Consider the following 27,705-nt stretch of genomic DNA (forward strand, 5'->3'; position numbering starts at 1 on the left):
CGCCACCTGCACGTAGCCACCTGCACGCCTATCGCTTCTCTTTTAAAATTCGAAAAATTGAACGGAGCGATGTGAGAGGCGCCACCTGCACGTCTATCGCTTCTCTTTTAAAATTCGAGTAAGAGAACTTGTGATATTGTGAGAGGAGGTTGTATTTAGATGATCTAAAATCTTACGTTTTATACGGGTATATATAGGTGCTTATACGGGTATATATAGGTGCAAAGAGACTTGTTTGCTACTCTTTCCCATAATTAAATAATCTGAACAAAATCAGATTAAAATTTTCAAACTACTATATTCCATAAATAATATGTCTTTCCCATAATTAAATAATCTGAAACAAAATCAGATTAAAACTTTCAAGCTATTATATTCCATAAATAATCTAAAACAAAATCAGATTCTGAAACTTGCTTCTAATATACCCAAAACTAAAAAAGGTAGTTCTAATTTTTGATATTTTTCATCCGAAAATTCCAGAAAATTAGAAAAATAGAACAGAGCGATCTGTCCGAAAATTCCAGAAAATTAGAAAAATAGAACAGAGCGATCTGAGAGGCGCCACCTACACGCCCCACGCTTCTCCTTTATATAAGTATATTGATTTATATTAGAATATAACCGTATTTTATATCAAATTTCAGAAAAATAGCTCAATTTTCAAATTCTCAAATTAGTGGGACAACTAAAATATTATAGCTTATAGGAATAAGTGTAATGAGCCCATTTATTATAGCTTATAGCTTATAGGCATGAACCACTTTTTTTGAAAAATAAAACTAAAATATGGACATTGATTTGCAATTTTGAGAATTTAACCACTTTTTAACATTTAGTGGAAAATAAGGCCATCATTATGTAATTTATTCTGATTTATTCTTTATATCATTTAAAATAAGGGAAAAAAATTGGTCTGCGGAACAGGTAAAGTTAATTAAATATTATTTCACAAACATGTTGAATTATGAGGAGGAGCGTAAGATAGCAACCTACTCCCACTACTGTCTACTGGTATAAAGTTGTTAACAAACAGGACATTGAAACAACAGAAGTTTTGATAATCAATACCTCAGGCTCAGGCTGTAACTAAACAAACAAGAGTTGAACTTGGTATCTGGTGTTGCTGTAGCCTGTGGGTTTAGTTTCATGAGACCTTTGTTTCAAGATTATATTTCGACTAGGAACAATGCAATGACAACAAAATGGAAGTGCCATAAATATATCAACATGCCTGCCTAAGCCTTCTATATATACTACAAGATTAATTAGTCTGGACCATAATATAATCACAGTACATAGAATTACTCATCATTTTCCTCTTAAGAGGGGTCATGACACGAGATACTAGTTGCACGTAAAGGGTGCCGAGTTAATTGTACCTGAAGGGTGTGAGCAAAGTGTGATGAATAAATTTCAGTATGTGCGCTATTTATCAGCACCAGAATTATACATGAACTTTCTGATCTTCAGCAAGTTGATCAAGCTGTACTGCTCGCGACACTCAGGTTACAGAATTCATACAAAATACAATAGAATGTCCATTTGCAATGTGAATGCTATGGAGTACAAACAAATTATACAGAATTACAAAAGGCCAGATTAAGCAAAACCTCACCAAATATACAAGCGTATCTCGCTCAGAAGCATGTTCTGGATCAGAGATATTTATTTGTAATCAAAGAACTTTTACACAAATGCCTCTTATTTTCCCATGGATTTATGGTTCTGTAGATAACCAATTAGGTTCTCTACATAATAATTTTGCCTATCCATGTCGCCTATTATACCTTTCATTTCTTTCACTTTGTCTCGGTATATTTTCCCTTCTGCATCCACCAATACCAACTTGATTGTCTCTGCAACTGAGTCCCTTGTAAACCTACCGTCTGTTTCGTTCCTTGGAATCAATAAGCCCAACTTCTTCTCCTCTACTTGCTTAGCAATAAGACCTTGATCACCCAGAAACGGCAACAATACAAGCGCTTTTCCAAACTGCACCGCCTCTACCACTGAGCTCCAACCAGAATGAAACAACAACCCACCCACTGAATCATGACTCAATATCTTGACCTGAGGCACCCAAGTGGGGTAAACCATCCCACGCCCTCTCGTTCGTTCCTCAAACCCTTCTGGCAACTCAATTCGCTCCGGATCAGTCAAGCCTCTTTGTTTTCTTAGTGCCCACAAGAAAGGCAACCCGGACAACTCTAAACCAAGGGCTAACTCAGTCACCTGAACTTGATTCAGCTTCGTCTCTGCTCCAAATGCTACATATATTACTGATCCACGTGCTTGTTTGTTGAGCCAATCCTTTATCTCATCCCAGTATTCATCCTCATGATCATCATCAATAGCAGGTAACAACCCAGCTGGGATCACCGGTTTTTTATAAATCTCCTCAACTAATTTTAACCACTCTGGCTCAAACTCGGTGCTGCTTCTGATCACTACTATATCACAATTCTGAATAGTATTCCCAATACGAAAAAGATCAGACACATTTTCCGTCTCATCAGCTTCAAAATTAGGCTCTAGGACAAGAATCTGGTACAGCGACATTGCAACACTTGTCTGGAACGGAACCCACTTAGGCTTTACAGTGAAATCTTCTGGAATCACGCGATAATCATCCCCAGTGATCATCTGAGATGGAGGGCCAAAAAATCCCAAGATGGAAGCAGGGAAGATGCTGTAAAACGCGCATGGAACACCAAGCCTTGAAGCTACAGGGCCAAGCCAGTAAGATGCGAAATCACACAGTATCCAGTCTACTGAATTGGATTCTAGGAAACAAGTAACAGGGTCCTGAAGCTGATCATACGCGATTTTTAAATGCTTGACTTTGTTGAATGGAACGTCACAGGTTGCCTCTGCATTTTCTGGGAGGTTTGGAGTGCAAGGCAGTGGAATCTTGACAAGATTTATGAGAGGAGCTATATCATGGGGAAGTTTCGGGAGGCGATGGATGTTTCTTGGAGTGGAAATGAAAGAGATTTTGTGACCCTTTTCAGCAATGAGCTTGGCTAGCTTCAGGTAGGGAAGTAAGTGACCGAAAGCCAACCAAGGAAACATTACTATGTGCAATTTTTCCCCGGAAGCCATGCCTAAATGCAGGGATCTAAAAATGCTTATTGCAAGCTTTGGACAAACAACAAGTACCGGACCCGGTTTTGTATTTTAATGCTCAGAATTTCGGATTTACAAATCGATGACTAGACATTATTTTTATGTTCCAAAAAATGGTGAAGAGCCATTTTTCTAAGAAAAACTATTTTTTTCCGTAAAAAAAACCGACCTTTAATCACCTTTGACATATATTAAAACAATATATGACACCACGCTATTACAATTTTGAATTATAACTATGAAAGTTAAAAAATGGATAAAATTTGATCACAAATTTATACTTCACTAAAAGAGAATAAACTACCAGTTCATTGACGTCAATATGCTTGCTAAGCCTGTAGCACTTGATTGCTCACTTTTTTCTTTAGTTAGCGAATTTGTTACTTTTCCTTTGTGGGCTCGAATGTTTTGCAATTGTGCCATTCTTATCATCTTTACTATATATAATGGTACATAAAGTTAAGCGGTAGGGTGACACAGTTGGATCTGCTCGAACTCGATAAGTTAATGATTTATGAATGAATTATGAATTTAGTGATATGATCAGGTTCAGCCTACAAAAGTTTGAATCTTGACAAGGCTGTTTCAAGGATAATACTACTTCGCTTGATTCATGGTCATGACTCTAATCTTGTGTGTTCTTAGGGAAAATGAATCTGCAGTAATAGTGTAAAGCATTACAGTTTCTTAGATGATCCACCGGGTGGCAATATTAGACACGACCCGAACCAGACCCAGCCCGCAATCCGATTTACTGAGACAACACTCGAAAGTGACCCGAAAATCACCCGATTGACCCGAAATGGACTCGAAATTAGAATTTCATTTATAGTAACTTCAATTTTCAGTTTTATTCAATTTTAAGTGATTTTAGCTTGACCCGAAATCGACCCGATTGCTGACACGAACACGACCTGTTACCCGAAATTGCCACCCCGTGCACCTCTGATCTTCTGATGTTAATTTAGCTAATGATATATGATTTAATAATCGATTCGGGTTCAAGGCTGATGAAAATATTAAAGAGTATAGCTATTTCCGGTGGCCTAAATCGAATCAAGTGAATAAATGTTGATGTGAAATTAAAAACTTATTTTATGATAATTATAAGGTCAGGTACTTATTAAATTTTATAACACACCAAAATATAAAGGAAAACTTGCAGGGGTTATGATTTTCATGTTTCTTTGGAGTTTCTTATGATCACAGAGAATGAGAGAGTCCTGCTTCTGGGAGTTTGCCAGAGACCAGTACTTGCGATGCATTCAAGTTCTCCTTCCTGTTAGCCACTCAATCTATTTTTAGAGACTATGTACAGAACTCGGATTCTTGATGCCTTGTTGGTATATGTCTTTTTTTTAGTTATTTAACAAATCAGTTAGCCTAGTAATATTCCGCAGATTTTAGTACTTGATCCAAGTCGCAAGTCTTGTTGGTAAATACAATTACATTTGGTTGCTACGAGATCAGTCCAGAGAGGATGAGATGTACGCAAACCTTATCTCTACTCTTGCAAGTACATATTTTTCTGTAATGACATCTGGCTATAAATTATAGTTTATGTAAACAATATTATGGTGGCATGATCCTTTATATAATAGTAGTGAAGTACTCCCTCCGTCCCGAAAAGATTGAGCTGCTTTGACTTTCACGGAGATTAAGAAAAAGGTAGTAAAAAGGTTGAAAAGTTGGTAAAGTGGTGGGACCCATCAAAATTTTAATAATAGATTTGAGATAGTGGAGGAAAGTAGTGGGTGTAATAGTGTTTATATTATTATAGAATAGAGATAGTGGAAGAAAGTAGTGGGTGTAATAGTGAAAAGTAGTGTTCAAAAATAGTAAGTTTAATAGGTTCATTCTTTTTGGGACGTCCCAAAAAGGAATAAGTGTCAATTAAAATGGGACGGAGGGAGTAATTGTTGTTTGCGACAATCAATAGTAATCATGAGTTTCTTCCACGCTTTCATTGGTTTTACATTAAAATATCAGTAGTTAAATTTGTTTGTTTCTATAATGCTGAAGATATATCTTTCAAAGGAGATTATATATAATTTTGTTACATTATAGAAGGAAGATGAAATTGCGCGTCACGCCAACTAAATCTTGCTAAATTATTTGAGCTAGAGTGAAGTAGATATTTATGTCTCAGTGGATCTTCCTAAACTCGCTTTCCTGGATACACAGCTGAGACAAAGTAGACCTTACATAGATTGTGTAAATTTATTGAAATATGAAAGCCTCTTTGGGCTTTCCCAGCAAGGACAAGACAGTTCCACAGATATGCCTGGCAGATAGACCAGCTTCTTCCATTTGATCCTTAGGTGATCCATGGTCAATATATCTATCGGGAAGGACCATTGATCTCAGCTGCAAGTAATTACCATGTATTATTATCAGTATATGAAAAGGTTAGATAAAAAATGATGTAGAAAACTTGAACTCAGAAACTATGCTACCTTAAGGGGTCCATCCAGAATACCATTCAGGCTAAGAAAATGTGATACATGAGAACCAAAACCCCCAATTGAACCTTCTTCTGCTGTAATTAGATATTCATGCTCACGGGCCAAACTCCTGATTAGTTCCCCATCCAATGGCTTGCAGAACCTTGCATCAGCCACTGTTATAGATATGTCTTGCTCTTTCAGCAATTTTGCAGCTTCTAAACAATTTTGGACAATGGAACCATACCCCAAGATCGCGATTCTAGTTCCTTCCATCAATATTCTTCCTTTTCCGATCTGCATAGGCATCAAACGAAATTCAAGAAACATTCTTTATGAACAATTTAATTAATATACAACAAGATGAATGAATGCTTTGGCTTTGCCATAGCACAATATTAGAATACTGCTAATTCTAACCTCAACAGGTATTCCTTTGCCATTAGGAGGAAGAGCTGCTCCAATTCCGTTACCCCTAGGAAACCTGAAGCAACTTGGTCTATCATCAATGGCTGCTGCTGTTGCAACCATGTGGATCAGCTCTGATTCATCAGATGGAGCCATTACAACCATATTAGGCAAACAAGCCATGTACGCGATGTCAAATGCTCCACAATGCGTAGGTCCATCTGCTCCCACTAAACCTGCTCGGTCCATTGCAAAGCGAACTGGCAACTTCTGAAGATCCACATCATGCACCACCTTTCACATTTATGTAATATATCAGTATGAAAGTCTTTAAAAAAAGTTTTGATGGCTACTAAATTTTGTCAAACAACAATAATATATATTTACCTGATCATAGCCTCGTTGCAGGAACGACGAATAGATTGCACAAAATGGCTTGAGACCCTCTGTAGCTAAACCTGCTGCAAATGTGACAGCATGCTGCTCTGCAATACCCACATCAAAACAACGATCTGGGAACCTTTTCTGAAAATAGTTCAGCCCAGTTCCACCACCCATTGCTGCGTGGATTGCCACAATCTTATCATCTACTTCAGCTTCTTTTATCAGTGCTTCAGCAAAGTACTGAGTATATGAAAGGGTAGAGGATTTGGGCTTAGATTGCTTCCCTGTGGCTGGGTCGAACTGTACAACCCCTACATCAAAAAAAATCAAGAGTTAGATATGAAAACTGCAATTCAATCATTTTAAGTTAGATTAGAATTGGGCAAGTGTGTATTACCATGCATCTTATCAGCTGCACCCTCAGCAGGAGGATAACCTTTACCCTTCTCTGTTACAATATGTATTAGAACTGGCCCTGGTGCAGGCATTGATTTCACTTTTTCAAAAATAGTTACTAGATCATCGAGATTGTGGCCATCAACAGGACCAATGTAATACAAACCAAGTTCCTCGAAGAGAGTAGACCCGGGAGCACTAAGCATACCCCTGGCATACTCATCTACTTTTGCTGCAACTTCATGTGCTTGTGGTCCAATTTGCTTAGTTATGCCCTACAGGTTTAAATATTAGTGTCAAGTCTTTTTAGACACAGAATTAAAACGTGCACGGAAACTAGTTGAGGCATATGTGCAAGAAAATGATCTCCGGCTTACTTTGGCAGCTTCTCTGAGTTTACGGAATTTAGTGCTTGCTTGAAGCTTGCTTAAGGCACTACTGAGGGCTCCAACAGGAGTCGCAGGACCATCAAGAGTGGCTGTGGGTAAGGATACTTGCTTGTTGTCATTTAGTACAACAATGAGGTTAGAATCAAGGAAACCTGCATTGTTCATGGCTTCGTAGGCTTGTCCTGCAGTCATGGCTCCATCTCCTATGACTGCAATAACATTGTTGTTCTTCCCTAAAAGATCTCGGCCTACTGACATACCTGTAAATGTCGCCATGTCCAAAGCTTAGCTTTCTGTATACTATCCTTTTTTCCTATCTAAAGCTCTCTACTATGTGTATATCAGAAGAAGCAAGAGCAGAAAAGTGTACCTAGACCCGCAGAAATGCTTGTAGAACTATGCCCTGCACCAAAAGCATCATAAACACTTTCGTCCCGTTTAGGGAATCCTGCTAGCCCTGAAGTCTTTCTAATGGTGGACATTTTAGACCTCCTCCCCGTCAAAATTTTATGTGGGTACGCCTGCAGTTTTATCAAAAGTGCGTGTGATGGAGATAGAATTTACCAGGCAAACAAAGTCTGCAGTCTGCAGATATTTAGAAACTAGAATTTTGAAAAAAGGCCTTTAGAAATCAGAAATTCTCACCTGATGACCAACATCCCATATGATTCTATCATCAGGAGTGTCAAATACATGGTGGAGAGCGACGGTCAAGTCCACCACTCCCAGGCTTGCACTGAGATGCCCGCCTATCTTTGATACAGTGTGTACAATATCTGATCTCAGTTCTGCTGCTAATTGTTCAAGATCCTAGTCAACAACACAAGTTTTAGTACAGACTTATATAGAAGCAAAAAAAACAATCACCTTCAGGATACATCATGTACCTTTGTGGAAAGATTCTTCATATGGATGGGATAATTAATGGTATCCAGCAAAGGTGTTGGAGGTTTTTCTCCAGAGTAATCAATCTTCCATCCATCATTCTCTTTCCTGATCATCTTCCTTTCTTCGCCATTTGGATTAGTAGCGACAGCGTTTAAGCAGAACTGCAAACACAACCAACTTGGTTCATTAGAGAAATACTCACTAGAGAAACATTTAAGGAATTACAGGATCATTTCAGTTAAAAATTTACAGTAGGAGATATCATATCGATTAGGCTAACCAACCTTCTTTCGCGCTCCACGGCTAAGCCTGGAAGATGGGAGACCTTGAGGAATGGAATGGTGCAGTCTAATGGCAGTCCCTGGAATAGCCATGACTGATGAGGTTCCTGATATGAGACCACAAAGAAAGCTGTGAACCTGTGAAGTTTTTGAGAGACCAAGACGACAATTTATATATGTGACAAATGAGATATATAGCAGGCAATGTTGGATTTCTCATTCATAATATTATTATTACATTATTTATTCAACATCCGTCTGATAATTTTAGACTTTCTGTTTGTTTATTTTAATTATATGATTAGTTCTCTAATACCATCAGCCCGTTGTGCTACATATGGAGGACTATGTATCTGATAGTACAACGAAGAATCACTGTGGATTGCCACGTGTACGGTGTTGGATTTATTAGGTACTTGATTCGCCTAATGGTTGTTGAACCAGATCAATGTTATGTTCCATATATAGCTGTGAGCTTTGTTTTCAGAATATTGAATATTGTCGGCTTCTAGTTCAATTTGTATCGTTATGATCAGAAGGATGGTTCCTAGTTCAATTTGTATTCTTATGATCAGAAAGGATCTCTACAGCACAGTGGTTCCATCCTATCACAATGGGTATGTTTGTTTAGTGAAAGTCGCAAATAAGTAGAAGCACTTTTAAAAAAGCCGTGAATGCTAGCTTCTCTGCCAGAGCTTCTACTTCTTTTTCAAATACTTTATTAAATTATTTACTTCTCACTTTTAATTCACTTCTATAATTTAAGCAAAAAATCATTTTTTTTAAGTTAACCCAAACAACCTCAATATCATATTTTCAGATTAAATTTTGCTAAAAGTAGAAATAATTACATAGACCGTAGTTTTACGTTTTTGGTCCCGTAAAAACAAATCAACTTCGAAATTTAAAATAAATTTATAGTTTTAGGTTATCAATATTGATATCCTTACCTCTTTTCCGATTTTTATATTATATATCGAGTCGAGTTCGAGATTGGTATCCATGTCATCGAGGATGAGTGATCCTTATCCTGGAGTATGAACAGCTACAAACATTGCAATAGTTATTTGTGGAGCATAATATACTAACCAACCCTGATTTAACAGTTTGATTCTTTCAGCATTTGATAGACAAGATCTAAATTAGTTGCAGACTTTCTTATTATTTAGTTCTAGAAATATTCAAAGCCCACCAGCTGACGACTCACCACGCTTTTGTAACAATATTTAAAATCGATAATATAATAGTAATAGTTTTATTGAGTCCAAGGAACAGGACAATGAGAAGAAGACGTTAAAACCGTTTTGATGCTCACTCCTAAAATTACAAAAAGGAGAATCTTGGTTTTGTACAACCCAATCCATCACCTACGTGCCGAAAAATATTGTAAGAATTATCTTGATTTCAAAATCGGGTATAGATCCGTATCCCGTTGAGTCTTGAGATCGCAAACTATAATTTGATGGAATTCGAATTCAGATGTTTTCGTTATTTTCGATTACAGAAATCTAATACGTATTTTTCGTTTTTCACCCGAATAATTGACCATTTGTTGCTCTTACATAATTTCTTTGTAATTTTCGTGTCATATTGTATTATTTTGTTCACTAAAGTAGCACGCCAGCTGTTGTTAACATAGCTGTGCGGGCTGTGCATCATATTTCGGCACAGGGACAAAAACATGTTGGTGGAATTTTGAGAGCAGAATTTCGTTATTTGGTTGAAAACCAGATTTTAACAGTAATAAGGTGGTTGAGGTTGAAAAATTTAGAGGGAAAAAAACCGGTCGTGATTAGTTATGGCTTAGTCTTCTATTAGTAGCAATTTTGTGTTATTTAGAGGTCGTGGTGGGTGAGTTTAAAACTATAATTTATGACTTAACGTGATTTAATATGATAAATTGGGAGGTTTTTTTTTAATAAGTGATAAATTGGGAGTTAAAATATCTGTTTGAGTATTTTGTCTTATTAATGAATTATAAGTTATTAAAAATATAATAATGAAAATAAAAATGATGTACAGGTAACCTATGATTTATGAGTATCCTTAATAAAAAAAATTCAAAAAATTTAAGTCACCGAAAGATATATTTCACTCTAACTTCTAACTTAAAATCAGTATTTGGCTCAATTCTAATTTTAAATCAACTTTTAATACAATTTAAAATTGAAAAATGATTTTAAATCCAGATTTTAACACTAGACAAATGGTCTCTTAATCCTGACCCGGTTGGTAGGGGATGATCCATTTAACCATTTGCACCTGAAAAAATAATATATTTTATAAGAAAAACCATTCTCTTATATAATGACTGATTTTTAAAAAAAATTGTTAATAAATAATTATGCCGATTCTTTGCTAGTGTACTCTTTAATTCTCATGTGTTCTTAATTTTCGCAACTACAGTTCCAATTCCAACCTAATTCTTACTCCCTCCGTCCCATTTTAGTTGTCACATTTCTATTTTTATTGGTCAAATTGACCAAGTTTTGACCAAAGATTATAAGTCACTCACTCATTATTTTAAAAAACTGAAAATTACATCTTAAAGTAGATTAAAAGTTATTTCCGGTGATATATATTTTTTATTTTGTCAATTGATAAAATATTAAAAAAATTCAGTCAAACTTTAGTCAATTTGACCGGCACAAAACCAAATGTGACAACTAAAATGGGACGGAGGGAGTATCACTTAAGCACACGTATTAAGAATATTGGCAAGCATCTTTAATCCATTGTAGATTTAATGACAAGGGTTATCTCAACTACAAAGTGAAAAATATAAAAAAGCTGTATCAATAATTTGCGAAGATGATGAGAAACAAAATTTGTGGACTAAAATTTGTTCATACTCGTCAATTCCAGTGCAGCCAATATATAAAATGGTTGTATCAGTCGTTTTATTCTTTTTTTGCCATTTGATCGATCAAACAGGTGGTGAAATAAGTTTTAATTCAATGATATAATAATCAAATCAAAAGATCTCTAATAGCCAGCGGTAAAGTGGCATGGTCTTTTGGTTCCCAAAATTTGACCCAAAACGATACTCTCCATGTACTTCCGTTCAATTATTAGTCATGGAATCGTGAATCATGACTAAGATTATTTAGCAGACCCGATTTGTGTGTTTCGCGTGCTCAATTGCTTCACTTTCGTAATGTCAAATATCTAGTACTAATAACTGCTAATAATATCTGGTCAAAAGACTCCCAGCAGTATTCACAAGAATAGCAGTGGCAGTGGTAACCGGATCTGTGTTACCTTCACTTATGTTTTACCTGATCAGTTGGTTTTTTTCATAAATGAGTTTGGTGGCATAAAATTTTATTTATTGATCATTTATGTTTTGACATGATTTGTTAGATTTTTCATAAATAAGTTTGGTGGCATAAATAACTCTTTTCCTCATATAAGCGGTCTCATTCAAATCATAATTCTAATATCCACGAGTTTCTTATTGATGAAAGCGAAATCAAATATCTATTTTAAATTATATTTTTTTACGTAAATATATATTTATTTTAATTATATAAATTTCAGTAAAAAAAATTACTTGAAACGGGGATATATCATACTCAGTTAATATATTACATCTTACGCGATATGTTCCATATATATATCATGCACATGTTTGGCGGAACCCGTTTCCGGCTTTTTTCGATAATAAACCGATTTCTACTTTTTTTTTTTACCTGTTTGTGTAAAAAATCAAAAGAACTTAAAACTGAGAATGCTAGATTTTGTTGGAGGATTTCTACTTCTTCCCAAACAATCTAATCACTTGTGAGTCTTCATTTACTTCTCACTTCTTTACTTTAAGTAATAAGCATTTTTTTTAAGATTACTTAAACGATCCCATAAAATTGTGAAATTTCTCCGGGTTTCCGGAAATGCTTCTGTATAATACATAAAGCGATTCCAATTAAATGATCAGATTAAGTCCCAATTCCAGTTTTTTATGATTTTATATCCCTAAGATCGCAGATCAGAACTTGAGATCATATCACTGATCACATATAGGATATTTCTGCTCACAAGTGATTACATCTACGACTACGAGATATGTTGTAAATATAAAATTGTGAAATCGGGGCGGTGAGAAATATGTTGAAGCTAAAGCATCCAAAACGCCCCTCAAGTGAAGATGCTTATTGAAGTAAACTTGTCTTCACTGCCACCTTGTAAAAAATATTGTGAAACCACGTTCGCAGTTCGTCTTCGGTGACATAACAAGAAACGAATCCGTTTGCTTTGTTTATAGCAACCGATTCTAATTTAATTTACACGGAATTTTACTGGCAACATTTATTTTGACGTCTTTCGAGAGAAATGTTATTAGGGCTGTAAATGAGTTGATACGCTCGATAACTCGCTCGGTGTTCGGTTCGAAAAAAGCTCGGCTCAAGCTCAGTTTGATTTATAAACGAGTCGATCTTGAGCACAATTTTAAGGTTCGTTTTATAAACGAGCTGAACTTGGACACAGTAGAGTTCGACTCGATAGTCCGTGAACATATTCGAATTATGAGTTCGTGAACTTAGCTCGTGAGCGTAGTTCGTGAACTAGCTAATGAACATGGTTCGTGAACTCGGCCCGGGAACATGGCTCATGGGCTTAGTTATTATGAATTTATGATTCCTTAGAGCATAAATTAAAATATTGTTAGAATTTTATTTTATTTTATTAAATTAAATAACAAACAAGCTCGTAAATGAATTTATGAGTATAAGCTACCTCGTTAACAAAGTTTATATAACAAGCTCGTGAACAAAATTAATGAGCGGTTGGTGAGCAAATTCGTGAGACAAGTTCGTGAGCATAAGTTAATGAGCGGTTCGTGAGCGCAAAAGCTCGTGAGACAAGTTCTTGAGCGGTTCGCTAGCCGTTCGTGAACAGAGTTATTCCTTAATGAGTTGATCTTCAAACAATATTTTTGGCTCGATCCGAGCTCGAGCTCGAGTTCGATTTCGTTAATTTTTTTAACAAACGATACACGAGCATTCTAGAGTTCGGCTCGGCTCATATACACCCCTAAATGTTATTTCACTTTACTCGACTTTTCTATGTATGCGTAGGAAGAAAAGTTTAGAATCTGCGCGGCATTTGTTTTTTTGACAAATTAATAAACCTTAAAATTTAAATAAATTCTACGCACACGATTAGAAGGTTCTATCCTAACTTTGTAAGAGCATCTCCAACCATACAAAGCCCTTGGCTAAAAAATGAGTTGGCATTCCAAAATTAAAAAATATAGCACTCCAACCACGTGAACCTGTTGTCTATAATTTTAGCCAACCTCTTATGGATGACTAAATTTGTCGAACCTCTACAGGTCTGTAAGAAATCTGTAGGAAGATTGCACATCATTTATTACCATATTAAACTGATATATTCTATTTTAACAATCTAAAATATTAATAACATACTATTTTTAAATTATAGCCAACCAATATAGCTAATACCATTGAACCAAAATGTATTACAGGTTCAGCAAATTTTACATAATGTCTTACAGGTCCAATTTAGCCAACGATTATAGCCAACACCGTTGGAGATGCTCTAACAACGCATGCTAGCTGAATACAAGAGTTTGTTTTAGAAAATTTAATATTTAAATAATGTTTTTTTAATATTAAGTACTTAATATATGTAATATTTTCAGAACTAGGTTATTATAATTTGTTTATGCTGAATTTATTTTACAAACTAAGATGATAAGAAATATATGGGTTGTTTTTTGTAGGAAAATATATGGGTTTTTTAATCAGTATATATATTTTCTAAAAACTGCTTGAAAGATTTGTTTGTGTTTAGTTTGACGCATGTCGCATGAGCATGCATCATAGCCATTTCTCGGTAAATCATAAATGTATCATATGGACAGTTTGGACTTTGGATGGGTTTCTTAAGCAAGCTTCGGTCACACTATTCAGTTCTGTGGCGTTGTAACTCACACTTGTGCTCGTCGATGGGTAGGGTTTGGATTGGATTTAGACCAATTCATATTCAAATTTATTTATTTTATTGCATAGGATCGGATCAGTTTGAAAGTTGGATATTTATTAGGTCAATCCATATTCAATCTATTAGAATTCGGGTTAATTTAGACGGAATGACACATCAACCGCGAATGTGTCATTCCGTCTAAATTTTCGTTAAGTTTTTTAACGGCAGTGATGAGTTTGATATCATTAAACGACTTTAGTGAGCCACTTGAGACCCCGTGGAGATCAGTGATGAGTTTGATACCATTTGTCCACTTCAATGATGAGTTTGATAATTAACCCATTAGAATTCCGGATTATCACACACGATGATCCGTCCCAATTATTTTTTTTTGAAATTTGAAACATCACTTATTCAAATTCTAATCTAAATTTTTGACCAACCTCAATAATGTGGTCCAAATTTGACCATAACTACCTTTTGCATATTATATTATAATTTTTATGTTCAACAATATAATCATATATTTAGTGTTTGATCATTATTAAACACTTATATCATATCTAATAAATTAATTAAATTAAAAATAATTTTTAAGTATATACTTAACTGCTAATATTATTAAACAAACTAATGTTCTTGATTTGATAAAAAAGAGAAACAACTAATTTTTTAAATTAATAAACATATAAAATATATTGATACATACTAATTTTTTGAATTGATATTTTCTTTCCACAAATACTCAATTAATGTGTTTTCTTTAATTGTAAGTTTGATTCTACAAAATTAATTATTAATTATTAATTGCAGACAAGTATTAATTAAAAATTTATAATCACAAATTTATTTAAAGCGATAAATGAAAGATATAAAAATAATTACTTATAATAAAACAAGTTTGCACTCTAATCTTTATGCGATATTAGAATTAACTAGTGTTTCATGGTGGTGTAAGTGCTCCAATTCGCAGGATAATTCCTTAGTAACCGTTTGAATCGACATATGATTAAACCAACTTCACGCAGATAATTTCATATCTTATCTTGGAGAGGGACTGGGGAGGAGGCCAGGGATGGTCGCATCAATGAATCAAAAGAATGAAACACGAGTAAAGTGGAAGTTGCACTGTATGATAATATACGACTTTTTATATCATTGTATATATGATCATCCTCGTGCATGACCATGTGAAAGCATATCTTATGGATCCCACCGAAAGTGCTTTCGGTAAAAAATTGTCTGCATATCGACAGCAGTAAAACAAAGCAAATAGCTCGCTCACTTGTGCTGTTTCAATATCAACACATCTTCCTCTAAACCCTATCAGATGTAAAAGAACGCTGAGTTGCATTGATGCGATTTAATTTAAATTTTGTGTGTTGTATAGTTTATAATATAGATTAGGATATCGCTTAGCATCAAGGATCAAAAATTCACTTTTTCAAAATTTTACTCAAATTAGAAATTGATCTGATTTTGATTTTTATATATTAAATATTAATATAATAAAGATTGTTTTATAATCAATTAAATAAATACATTGGAAAACATGAAGATAAACTATACAATTCTAAATTCTTTTAATAAGTTAGAAATATATTTATGAAAAACTTGTATTGAATAATTTAGAAAACAAAGATAAATATATTAATGCATTACTTGTATTCGATCCCCAGTAACTCTTCTATAAAATTTTATAATGTAAGCAATTACTATGCAAAACTTAATCAAAAATATTATTTTCCTAATAATCCTAAAACAAATGCCAAAAATTAGATTCCAAGATGGGAAATATCAATACTAAAGTTATATTATTAATAATAGAAAATATAAAAAATAAAAAATAATTTAACTATTTTTATATGAAATAATGTACAAATAATTTATACACAAGTAACACAACATTCATTTCTAATTTTTGATTTTTAATCAAAGACCTCTCTTATTTACATTAGAATTATTCCTCGTTCATATATTTTAATTCAAGTCCAATTTTATCATCTAAAAAATATGCATTATAAAAAATATGACTCCGCATGAAAGATAATGAATAAATAAAGTTATAAATCATATTCAAAAATCGAAGTTGTAGTTATCAATATTAATATATTCATCATGTAGTTTGCAGGCTATTACGTGAGCTCGTGGGTTTACTAGTGCGCACCCAAAGGGTAGCGGCTTCGGGTTCCTATGTAAAAAAAAATAAGAAGAAGAAAAAGAATGAGAATTCATAAACTAATTACTTTAGAATGAGCAGAAAATATATTCTTTAAACATATAATCTTTGATAGGGCTTGTAAATAAATGCCTATGTTTTGTAAAATCATTGCAAGAATCTTTTAGATTAGTTTAATACATGTAATTTCAATTTCAGTAATATATATATATATATATATATATATATATATATATAAAAGAATATATTGTGGAATTTCAGTTTTGAAAGAAAGTTTGGTACAAATCTTTACTAATTTATACACATCATATAAATAACGTGTGAATATGATCAATTGTTCATATTAGCAGTTACAATCAATGACTATAGGTGAAATGTAGTAAATGCGAAAAAGAAATGATTACAGTAAGTTGAATGAGAAGAAAAAAGAAGGCGTTAAGGACTCTCCTCGCCCAATCCTAGATACTCTAAGATTCTTTTTCAAACCTGGCTCCCATTTCGAATCAAGAGATAGATAAATAGACACATCCCATTGCATCGATCAAGGGCGCTCGTAGTGACTGAGGGGGTCGAAGACCAAGAAGTGAATTTGCTATTAGCTAACTTACTCTCTAAAATGTAGATGTTTATTCATGAATGTAGTTGTTATGAATCGGAGTGGGAGGCAATCAAATTCATGATTCTGTCAATTTTGGAGCATGAAAGAAATTGGGTAAACATATGTTTATACAGTGACTCAAAAGAAGTAGTTCAGAGACTTAAAGAAATAAAAATGAGAAAAGCCTGGTATGAGTTGGATCAGAGTTGTATAAATTGTGATCTGTTGGAAAATTTATACTTTAATCATATGAGCCGGGAATTTAATACTGAAGCTGATGGGCTGGCTAAAGCTGGTTTACACAAAATCCAGGTAATTAAGGGCTGGTTTTAACGGTAGATAATATAGTGGTTGTGAGATGCTTAAATTGCAGGCAGCAGATTTTGTCTAAATAAGAGCTCCAAGGTGCATGCCTTCATACCTCTGCAAGCATCTGTTCTCTCTTTTTATTATTTTCAAAGGCAAGTGTTGCATGCAGGGAACAATGTCTATAACAGGAGGCTGGGTACCTAGACTTTGGAAAATTTCAAAGACTTTTCTCAAGCTTAAATACTCTCCTTCTCAGAGGAAGTGATTACTGCTGATGGAAGGAAAAGTGCTGTTGAGAAAAATGAAATTATTTTCATTGAAGATGAGCAAGAGAAGCTCCCTGTGAGACAAGTCAAGAGGAGGCAACCTGGAATTATCATCACGGACAACAACAACAATAATCAGAGCATTTGAGCGAAAGGAAAAATGAATGATGTTGGCAGTAGTTCAAGATTCTAAGAAAGAAAGTTATATTCAGGAGGGCTCTGGCAAGTTCTTTTCTAATTTTAGGTCGCATCATTAGTCTGCAATGTTTCAAAGCCCCTAGTTATATTAAGTTTTGATGGTTAGTTTCAGATGTTGTTAAGTCAGGCTGGGTTCTTCTTTGCTATGTACTTCTTTTCTATTTAATATTACGGCTTATCAAAAAAAATATACTATTATGATTACATATAACAAAATTTAGATGAATTGGTATATCATTCATATAAAAACTAGTGAACATGATTGTTTATATTGTTTTTGCTTTCATGTTGATGATATATTTTGTACCAATAATCTAAAATATGTAAGTCATTTTACTGAAGTTCTATTAATTTTACTATTTTTTCCCTTACAATAAATTTTTACATGTATGATAAATCAAAAATACTTTTATAAAATGTCACAACAATATACATGTATTATACATTCATAAGTTCTATACATTTATGTTTGAAAATATCATTGGGAAAATAACATTGGCTATGTATCATCTTGTGTAAGTATTTTAAACATTTAAAAAAAACAATAGATAATACACACGGTTATAACATTACATTAAAAAGATTAAATATGCTTCATAACTTTTTTCTTTTACTAGTCAATTCATTAACATTCTTATCTACTTTACGAATCCTAATATCGTAATAGGTATATAATCAAAACTCAATATACAAGTTTTGTTTGACATCTTAGTTAGTTTTAAATAATATATACAATGATATTTATCATAATGATCTCAATATCATATTATCAAAATGTTGTCAACATTTATCATCGTGAATCTACAAAAAAACTAAAAGAAATATAATATACTAGAAAATAAAAACATGGTACCGAACATTTTCACTACTAACCAAACTAGAAAGAAACATTCATGATTACTGGATGCATATTATGTTTAATCAAACTAAAATGAAACATTCATGATTACTGGATGCATTACATATAGTTCTACATAATTGAAATAAGCGATGTAAAATTACGGATACATGATCTAACTGGTCCCATCGACAATACTACATCATAGAAACTTTTTGCATGAAGAACTTGAGTTTACATATAAGATGGCTTTCGATCACCATAATCGATAATTCAAGGTAGTGATGGGTATTGATCGAAGACGCTCCATCCTTCAATTTTGTTGCCATTCCCATCAATGCTTGGAATTGCATTCACAGCAGGTGCATAACTAGAATCACCAAAATGCCACTCAATTGGTACATTTGTAGTTTCAACATTAGCTACTCCATTATCCTCTTTCCTTGAAATATTTGATGGTTCTGAAGAAATCTCCAAATCCTGAAATGATGCCGGATATGGCTTCAGAAGTGGAGCCAGGTTTTCAAGATTGTTAGTAGTTTCAATCATGTTGCTCGGCTGTTGATAAATGTTACTACTTCCTCCACTTAGCATCATGTTCATCCCTTCTTGTTGTAACTCCCAGTCAAGATCGGTTGAACTAAATGGCTCCCCCATCCTTTCTTGTGGTAAATTCAAATATAAATCTTGACTAATTGAACCAAATGAGTCCATAGAAGAAGAAAGATTACCAATTACAGGTACCATCTCCGGGGCTAATCCATCATTAAAGCTTACAACATTATTCTCTACATGATATTGTTTAAGGATGGAAGACGAAGAGGAATAACATAAAGAAAAATCATTGGGAGCCACAAATTGACTTAAATTAGTTTGAGAGTCGGGGTTCAACCCGAAGTTTGGAATACTACCTGATGAAATTGGTACTATTGGATTGTTCATAGTTGAAGATACTAGTTGACCGCGGATAGTAGGTATATTTGAAGTATTGTTGGATCTTGGAACATCTATAAGTCCTTCCCCAATTTGAAAATCCGGACCATCTGAGAACCCGAATCTGCCCAAATCTGAATATGAAGAAGCGCTAGAAGAGTCCTTTGAGTCACTGGAGAATGATCTACTAATCTTCTTTGTTTTCCTGCAACTACCACCTATGGGGACATTACGAAGCGCTCCGCCTTTTGTCCAATACCTTTTACATGTCTTACAGAAATATCTTGGTTGAGAAAGACTATAATTGTTGTAATAGCAAAACTTTGTTTTCGGAGAATCACATCTCGGACAATTTGTAGCTGGTGGTGGTGTTACGACGGACTTGTCATGGCTTCCAGAACTCTGATAATTCGACATCCTTCTTTACCTGAAACAAAACTCTAGATTTCATAAATAAATAAAAGTGACAAGTAATTAAAAACTTATTATATATATTTATTGTGAATGATTTAATGCATGTGGTTAATGGGTTCTTGTGATTACGAGAGAGAGAAAAGGAGAGGGAGAGGGGGAGAAGAAGAAGTTACTTGAATAACCCAGACTACTTCCTGTGTGTGGTTGTACACATTTTCTACGTGTATATACATATATACATATGATAATGCATGTAGAGGGAAAGAGACAAATTGAGTTGGTGATCCGTTAATAGTGATGACAAACGAAGTAGCTATCATCTACATGAACTACAAAGATTATGTATCAATAGTGAAAATGAATTCCTCTAAACATCATCAAAATTTGAAATATTTTGAACTACAATTTTTATGAAAATAAATTTATGTTATTATTTAGTAATTGTTAACTCAAACGTAGCAAAGAGAAAAATATAAATTCAACAACTTGATGTAAAAGTCTTTTATCTTATTTGTTATATTAAATTGCATATTCTTTTCTTAAAAAGGTAAAAAAAATATAATAAAGAAAAAATAGTTTGTAAACATTAATCACTAATAAAATGATATAAAAAAGAGTTAAGCTACATGATAAAAAAATTGGTTAGTATAATATGCTCTCTCCGTCCCACTTATTTTGTCCATCAATTAAATACCAAATTTTATTCAATCATCTGAAAAACGTTGATAATTATCAAAGCACAATATTGTTTTGTAAATAACTTAACATGATAACATATAGACTTAATTATATATATATATATATATAGGCTAACATTCAAGAGAGTGACTCCTTATATGGAGTTACATAGTGCGCCACTATAAACAATCAATTTTATTATAAATTCTGTTATAAAATAATTATAAAACGTGATTCTAATATAGAATACAATAAAATATATCTATTTTAAGTAATTTAAAACTCAAAATTTGATGAAAAAAAGTATATTTTCGAAACTGATTCTACAACAGAATAATTCTGGATGATTATTATTCTGTTATAGAATCATGTTGAAATATTGCATAATTTTAGATGATCATTGGAATAAAAAAAATTGTATATCTTCTTTTTCGGTTTAATAATCAAAATTTGCAATTATATTTCATAAAAAATATAATAGAATATATATTATGTGTATATTTATAATGGTGTGCTACGTAACTCCATATAAGAGGGTATGCTATGGAGTGCTACCCTATATATATATATATATTGAATTTAGCTAACAATTTTAGGAGAAATAAAATTAGAATTGTGATCAATATAAAATGGTACAAATAGAGTAATAGGTAATTAATGCGGGAAAAGAATTTAAAACATACTTAAATTCTTAATAACAAAAATTTACATAGAACGTGATTTTATACACTAACATAAGAAAAGACGCTAGGTACCATTATTAATAATAGTAAAAAGGCAACAGAAGCATAAAATTAGCAAAAACTGCCAAACTTACGATAATGTGTGTGTACAAATTTTACATGCCAGCGCATACCAAATAACGTGTAAAGTAATGCTATTTGTCGTAAACAAACGTTCATGATAACAACCACTTTCTAAATTTTGTCATGTACGTTTATTTACGACAAATAGCACTACTTTACACGTTATTTGGTATGCACTGGCATGTAAAATTCATCAGTTTACGTTGTTGTTTTCCTCCGACAATCTTCTTAGCTGGGATCATTACCTTTTATGAATAGAGATATATATCACTCATAAAATTATTTCTTACAAATTTTACGGGCATGCATTAATATATATATATATATATATATATATATATATATATTATTTATCAGAATATTTATTTCTACGTCTATCCGATATTATTCTCAATATGTTATTGAGTATCTCATTGTTACAAGCTATACATACATTTGATGTTGTATATATTTTTGATGTTTAATATCTTTATGAATTAAAAAAATACTGGCCTACAACCCATGCCATGAATAAGTGTCTTTTAATAGTTAATTATTTACGACAGATAGCACTACTTTACACGTTATTTGGTGTGCGCTGTCATGTAAAATTCGTCAGTTTACGTTGTTGTTTTCCTCCGACAATCTTCTTAACCGGGATCATTACCTTTTATGAATAGAGATATATATCACCAGTAAAATTATTTTTTACGAATTTCACGAGCATGCATTAATGTATATATCATTTGTCAAAATATTTATTTCTACGTCTATCCGATATTATTCTCAATATGTTATCGAGTATCTCATTCTTACAAGTTGTACATACATTTGATGTTGTATGTTTTTTTGATGTTTAATATCTTTATGAATTAAAAAAAACTGGTTTACAACCCATGCTATGAATAAATGTATTTTAATAGTTAATTATTTACGACAAATAGCACTACTTTACACGTTATTTGGTATGCGCTGGCATGTAAGATACATCAGTCTACGTTGTTGTTTTCCTCCGACAATTTTCTTAGCTGGGATTATTACCTTTTATGAATATATATATATATATATATATATATATATATATATATATATCACTCGTAAAATGATTTTTTACAAATTTCACGAGCATGCATTAATATATATATATATATATATATATATATATATATTATCAAAATATTTATTTATATCTCTATCCGATATTATTCTAAATATGTTATCGAGTATCTCATTGTTACAAGCTCTACATACATTTGATGTTGTGTGTTTTTGTTATGTTTAATATCTTCATGAATTACAAAAAAATTGGTCTACAACTCATGCCATGAATAAGTATATTTTAATAGTTATTAACTTTTATATGTGTCTAGATTAATAATTTAATTTAACATGTTGTTGACGGGATTCGAACCAGAGTTCTTGTATCATCTTGATTTTCCAAATATCTAATCATGTTTGGTCAAATATGTATTCGAAACAAATTGATCATAATTCGATTAAATTTTAGATTATATGATTAGGATCCGATTTCCAATTTAGTTCCGAGCACTTAAATTTCTGGTCTGGTTTTTATAAATTTACCGGGGTGTTGAAGAGAGTCATGTTTCATCAATCATCAATCAATCAATATATATATATAAAGTAGGATGCGGGCGTCTCTAGAATTGTTCGATTCAGTCTTCTGATTTTTCTTAAATTTCGGAGAGAAATTATAATTATAATTCAAAAAATAAGGTTCAAGAATTCTAAAAGTAATACAACTCTTTTCTTATTGAATTCTAAAGATGATACAACTCTTTTCCTTTATATTTAATATTTCTTATTGAATTCTAAAGATGATACAATTTTTTTCTTATTTAGTAATCCTAAAAAAAATAGAATTATATTTAAAATATCAGGTTTTAACCAATAAATAGGAATCATAAAATAAAAATAATTAACAAAAAAATAGGATATATAAAATAAAAATCATATATTGATTTTATACTAATGTAAATGATTCTTGAGTAGTATTGTGTTTGACGGGCACGGGAGGCGGCCCAAACTAATTTTATCTAAATAATAATAATTTTTCTATTAGTATTATGTTTGATAGGAGAGTGGCTAATATAATTTTTATCTATGTTATAATGTTTTTTTTGTTAAAACGGCGGTTCAAAATAATTACAAAATAAATTAGGATATATAAAATAGGAATCATATATTGATCTTATAATAATGTAAATGATTCTTGATTAGTATTGTGTTTGACGGGCACGGGAGGCGGCCCAAACAAATTTTTATCTAAATAATAATAAATTTTCTATTAGTATTATGTTTGACGGGAAAGTGGCTAAAATAATATTAGTATTATGTTTGACGGGAATTATAATTATAATTCAAAAAATCAGATTCAAGAATTCTAAAAGTAATACAACTATTTTCTTATCGAATTCTAAAGATGATACAATTCTTTTCTTATTTAGTATTTCTTATTGAATTCTAAAGATGAGACAATTCTTTTCTTATTTAGTAATCCTAATAGAAATAGGATTATATTTATTCAAACTAACAAAATCATAGATAAAATATAATTTATATTTAAGATTTGTATGGTAATACGTACAATTTTTATTATCGATTTAGTAAAGGATTGTAAAGATAATAATCATTAAAAAAACTGATAGCAACAAAAATTAGAACCATAAAAGAATAATAATTTTTAACTAATAAATAGGCATCAAAAAATAAAAAAAATTAACAAATAAAATAATATATAAAAAATAGGAATCATATATTAATTTTATGATAATGTAAATGGTTCTTGATTAGTATTGTGTTTGACAGGAGGCGGCCCAAACTAATTTTTATCTAAATAATAATAAATTTTTTATTAGTATTATGTTTGCCGGGAAAGTCGTTAAAATAATTTTATTAAAAGAATAATAATTTTTAACTAATAAATAGGAATCAAAAAATAAAAATAATTAACAAATAAAATAATATATAAAAAATAGGTATCATATATTGATTTTATGATAAAGTAAATGGTTCTCGATTAGTATATCGTTTGACGGGCACGAGAGGCGGCCCAAACTAATTTTTATCCAAATAATAATAAATCTTCTATTAGTATTATGTTTGACGGTAAAGTCGCTAAAATAATTTTTTATCTATGTTATAATATATTTTTTTGTTACACAATTCAAAATAATCTTTAATTTTGTCATAATTAGAATAAGTTTTATTAGTATTGTGTTTGACACTAAAACGACTCAAACTAATATATAAATTATAATGTTTTGTTATAAGTATTGTGTCTGACAAAAGAGCGGCTCAAACTAATTTTGATCTAAATTATAATATTTAATTTATCATAAAAATAATAATTATGGATTAATATTGTCTTTGACGGAGGGGGGTTCGAACTAATTTTTTTATTTGTGTTGTGTTTGACAGGATGATCACTTAAACAAATTTTTATATCAATTATAATATTTTTTATTTGTGATATGTTTAATGGGAAGATAACTCAAAATAATTTTTATCCTATTATAATTCTGATTCATATCAAAATTTATCACGCCGCCGCGAAGCGCGGCTTTTTTCACTAGTATATATATATAAAGGAGGATGCGAGCGTCTCTAGGATTGTTCGATTCAGTCTTCTAAATTTTCTTGAATTTCGGAGAGAAAATATAATTATAATTCAAAAAATCAGGTCCAAGAATTCTAAAAGTAATACAATTCTTTTCTTATTTAATTCTAAAGATGATACAGTTCTTTTCTTATTTGGTATTTCTTATTAAATTCTAAAGATGATACAATAGTATTTCTTATAGAATTCTAACGATGATACAATTCTTTTCTTATTTAGTAATCCTAAAAGAAATAAGATTATATTTATTCAAACTAATAATAATAGATAAAATACAAATTATAATTAAGTTATGTAAATTAATATATACAATTCTTTTCTTATTTGGTATTTCTTATTAAATTCTAAAGATGATACAATAGTATTTCTTATAGAATTCTAACGATGATACAATTCTTTTCTTATTTAGTAATCCTAAAAGAAATAGGATTATATTTATTCAAACTAATAATAATAGATAAAATACAAATTATAATTAAGTTATGTAAATTAATATATACAATTCTTATTTTCGATAATATATAAATTATTGAAGATATGTTTAACGGGAACACGACTGAAAATAACTTTTATGGAATTATAATATTATTTCGTATCAAAATTTATAAAAAAGATTATTTATTAGTATTGTGTTTAAGGGGAGGACGGCCCAAATTAATTTTTACCTAAATAATAATACTTTTTTATTAGTATTATGTTTGACGGGAAAGTACCTAAAACAATATTTTATCTAAATTTATAAAAAATTCATAACGCCGCCGTGAAGCGCGGTTTTTTCACTAGTTTGTGAAATAAAGGAGCGTCTCAGCCACTCTCAGGGTATTGTATTGATAGTCGGAGACTGCCGCCTCGGCCATCTTTTCTGATTATTTTTGTGATCTTTCCTTTGGTGTATTTATTTATTGGACCGACCCATGTTAATTGATGAGCCCATCTTCACATTTTATTGGATTTGGGCTTGGCAACAATAGCAGGAGAGGCCCCATTTAGTTATGATTCAAATGACCAAATTTTACTCCATAAATTCAGCTCGACGTTCATCTCCGCTGATTGTGTTAAATCATTTATTAATACCAGTGTTCTAAAAATAGTTGATTAATCGCTTATCTGACGAGCACAGTCTCGATTAAGCATTAATCAGCTGAAAAATCGTTTTTTTTCTCAAAATCGGTTAAAGACGGGATTAATCGGTCAAAAACATGATTAACCTCTGATTATCATATTAATGTTTAGCGGTGCCTTCACCGCGTAAGTCTAAAACCCGCTTTTTACAAAACTAATTAATACACATGTTAAAGGAGCCTTTTTTGCCAAGATTATGGCTTATAATTTAACATTACTTATGACTTAACGTGACTTATCTGATAAGCTGATAGTTTAAAATGTCTGTTTGAAAAACTTTGAATTATTAATAATTTATGAGTTATTAAAAATATATATATATAATAAAAGTAATTTATGAGTAACTTATGATTTTGGAGTAATTTTTATCAAAAAAAAACGTTCGGGAAAGTTCAGTCATTTTTATAGTTTTATGATTTATTTTACTTCAATTTTTATGGTAACTATTCATCAAAATTAATAATTTTTAATTTATATTTACATTTAGAAATAAATAATTTATTAAATAGATATCTGGAATCTGATCTGATTATCTCGTAACGTAGATGGATGAGATATAAATTGATGATTCAAAAATATGAAAACTATTCCATCAAATGGATTAGAATATGTTTCTCATCAGTTTACGACCTACCTTATAAGGATTCTATCAAAATATGAGACAACATATTTAGTGTCATTTTAAAATAAAAATTAAATTATGTGCTTCTAAAAAGGTTATTATTTTTTAAAAGTTTTATGTACTCCTTTATTATATGTAATACTGTAAAAGGAAAACGTGTCCCAACTTTAATTTTATAGGATTCCATTTCTTGGCAGACGCAGCTTCACCTCCCCGTATGGAATGGTCACAGGATAGATGGGCAGAATCATTTAACGGCCGGCCATTTTATTTGCCGAGATTCCTCAAAAAGTTACACTTTCAGAACAACTGAAAACGTCACACTAACCGTTATATTACTTGAAGTAACATCTCTCGTGTGATCTTAAACGTGTTTCCCAGTTGGTTGTAAGTTATAACAATCGCCACCCTTCGTTTTGCAAAAAGAAGTAATGCGAGATTCTGACAAGAACCATTTGTGGCTTTTTGTTAATGTGTTCGTTTCAAAACTTCCATAATTTTTCAGTTTCTTTCTTCTATAAATGATTATGATTGTTTCCTTTTCCTGCTAGTTTGTGTGTTGGTGTTTCGTATTATGCATTACTGTTTTCGGGGAGCTTAATAGACACTTGTCTTCCTAGCTGTGACAACTTTACAACAAAAATTGTAGTATCAAGTTTCGTAGAGATCACAAATAATTTGGGTATCGGATACCATCTTCATTATCATTCAGTTTTATAAATAAGATAGGAAACCATATTTGATGGAAATATAAAGTGCTTGTCAAATAATGAATGTATAGAATTAAATGGAACGGGTGGAGTATATTATTTTTTAATTTGCTGACAAATGTCACTACAATCATGTTATTCTGGAAATTTT

At 31.8% G+C, this 27,705-nt stretch overlaps 3 protein-coding genes across 3 annotated transcripts; all 3 read right to left on the reverse strand.

Annotated features, from left to right (window-relative positions):
* Positions 1–1,509: 1,509 nt before the first annotated feature.
* Positions 1,510–3,186, reverse strand: LOC108215929 (UDP-glycosyltransferase 91A1). The gene has a single exon (XM_017388563.2). It carries the CDS (start codon positions 3,103–3,105, stop codon positions 1,705–1,707), a length of 1,401 nt encoding a protein of 466 aa, XP_017244052.1. The 5' UTR covers positions 3,106–3,186; the 3' UTR covers positions 1,510–1,704.
* Positions 3,187–5,154: 1,968 nt separating this feature from the next.
* LOC108218939 (probable 1-deoxy-D-xylulose-5-phosphate synthase 2, chloroplastic) lies at positions 5,155–8,517 on the reverse strand. Its single transcript, XM_017392124.2, has 10 exons — positions 8,323–8,517; positions 8,038–8,199; positions 7,796–7,960; positions 7,521–7,671; positions 7,139–7,410; positions 6,763–7,036; positions 6,369–6,676; positions 5,994–6,275; positions 5,586–5,870; positions 5,155–5,496 (listed from the first exon to the last, which is right to left on the reverse strand). The coding sequence occupies exons 1-10, from the start codon at positions 8,410–8,412 to the stop codon at positions 5,350–5,352; spliced, it is 2,136 nt and encodes a 711-aa protein (XP_017247613.1). The 5' UTR covers positions 8,413–8,517; the 3' UTR covers positions 5,155–5,349.
* A 10,409-nt stretch (positions 8,518–18,926) lies between these two features.
* LOC108217371 (dof zinc finger protein DOF5.7) lies at positions 18,927–20,003 on the reverse strand. The gene has a single exon (XM_017390206.1). The coding sequence runs from the start codon at positions 20,001–20,003 to the stop codon at positions 18,927–18,929; it is 1,077 nt and encodes a 358-aa protein (XP_017245695.1).
* Positions 20,004–27,705: the final 7,702 nt, after the last annotated feature.

The sequence above is a fragment of the Daucus carota genome, chromosome 4 (genome assembly GCF_001625215.2).
Source record: "Daucus carota subsp. sativus chromosome 4, DH1 v3.0, whole genome shotgun sequence".
Taxonomy (NCBI): domain Eukaryota; kingdom Viridiplantae; phylum Streptophyta; class Magnoliopsida; order Apiales; family Apiaceae; genus Daucus; species Daucus carota.

What these genes read in the sequence shown, in the direction of transcription:
- LOC108215929 (XM_017388563.2), bottom strand. Translation starts at nt 3,105, where the DNA reads ATGGCTTCCGGGGAAAAATTGCACATAGTAATGTTTCCTTGGTTGGCT.
- LOC108218939 (XM_017392124.2), bottom strand. Translation starts at nt 8,412, where the DNA reads ATGGCTATTCCAGGGACTGCCATTAGACTGCACCATTCCATTCCTCAA. An exon ending in TGAAGAATCTTTCCACAAAG is followed by an intron (nt 7,961 to 8,037) that starts GTACATGATGTA and finishes GTTGTTGACTAG; the next exon opens with GATCTTGAACAATTAGCAGC. An exon ending in GCAAAGGAATACCTGTTGAG is followed by an intron (nt 5,871 to 5,993) that starts GTTAGAATTAGC and finishes ATGCCTATGCAG; the next exon opens with ATCGGAAAAGGAAGAATATT.
- LOC108217371 (XM_017390206.1), bottom strand. Translation starts at nt 20,003, where the DNA reads ATGTCGAATTATCAGAGTTCTGGAAGCCATGACAAGTCCGTCGTAACA.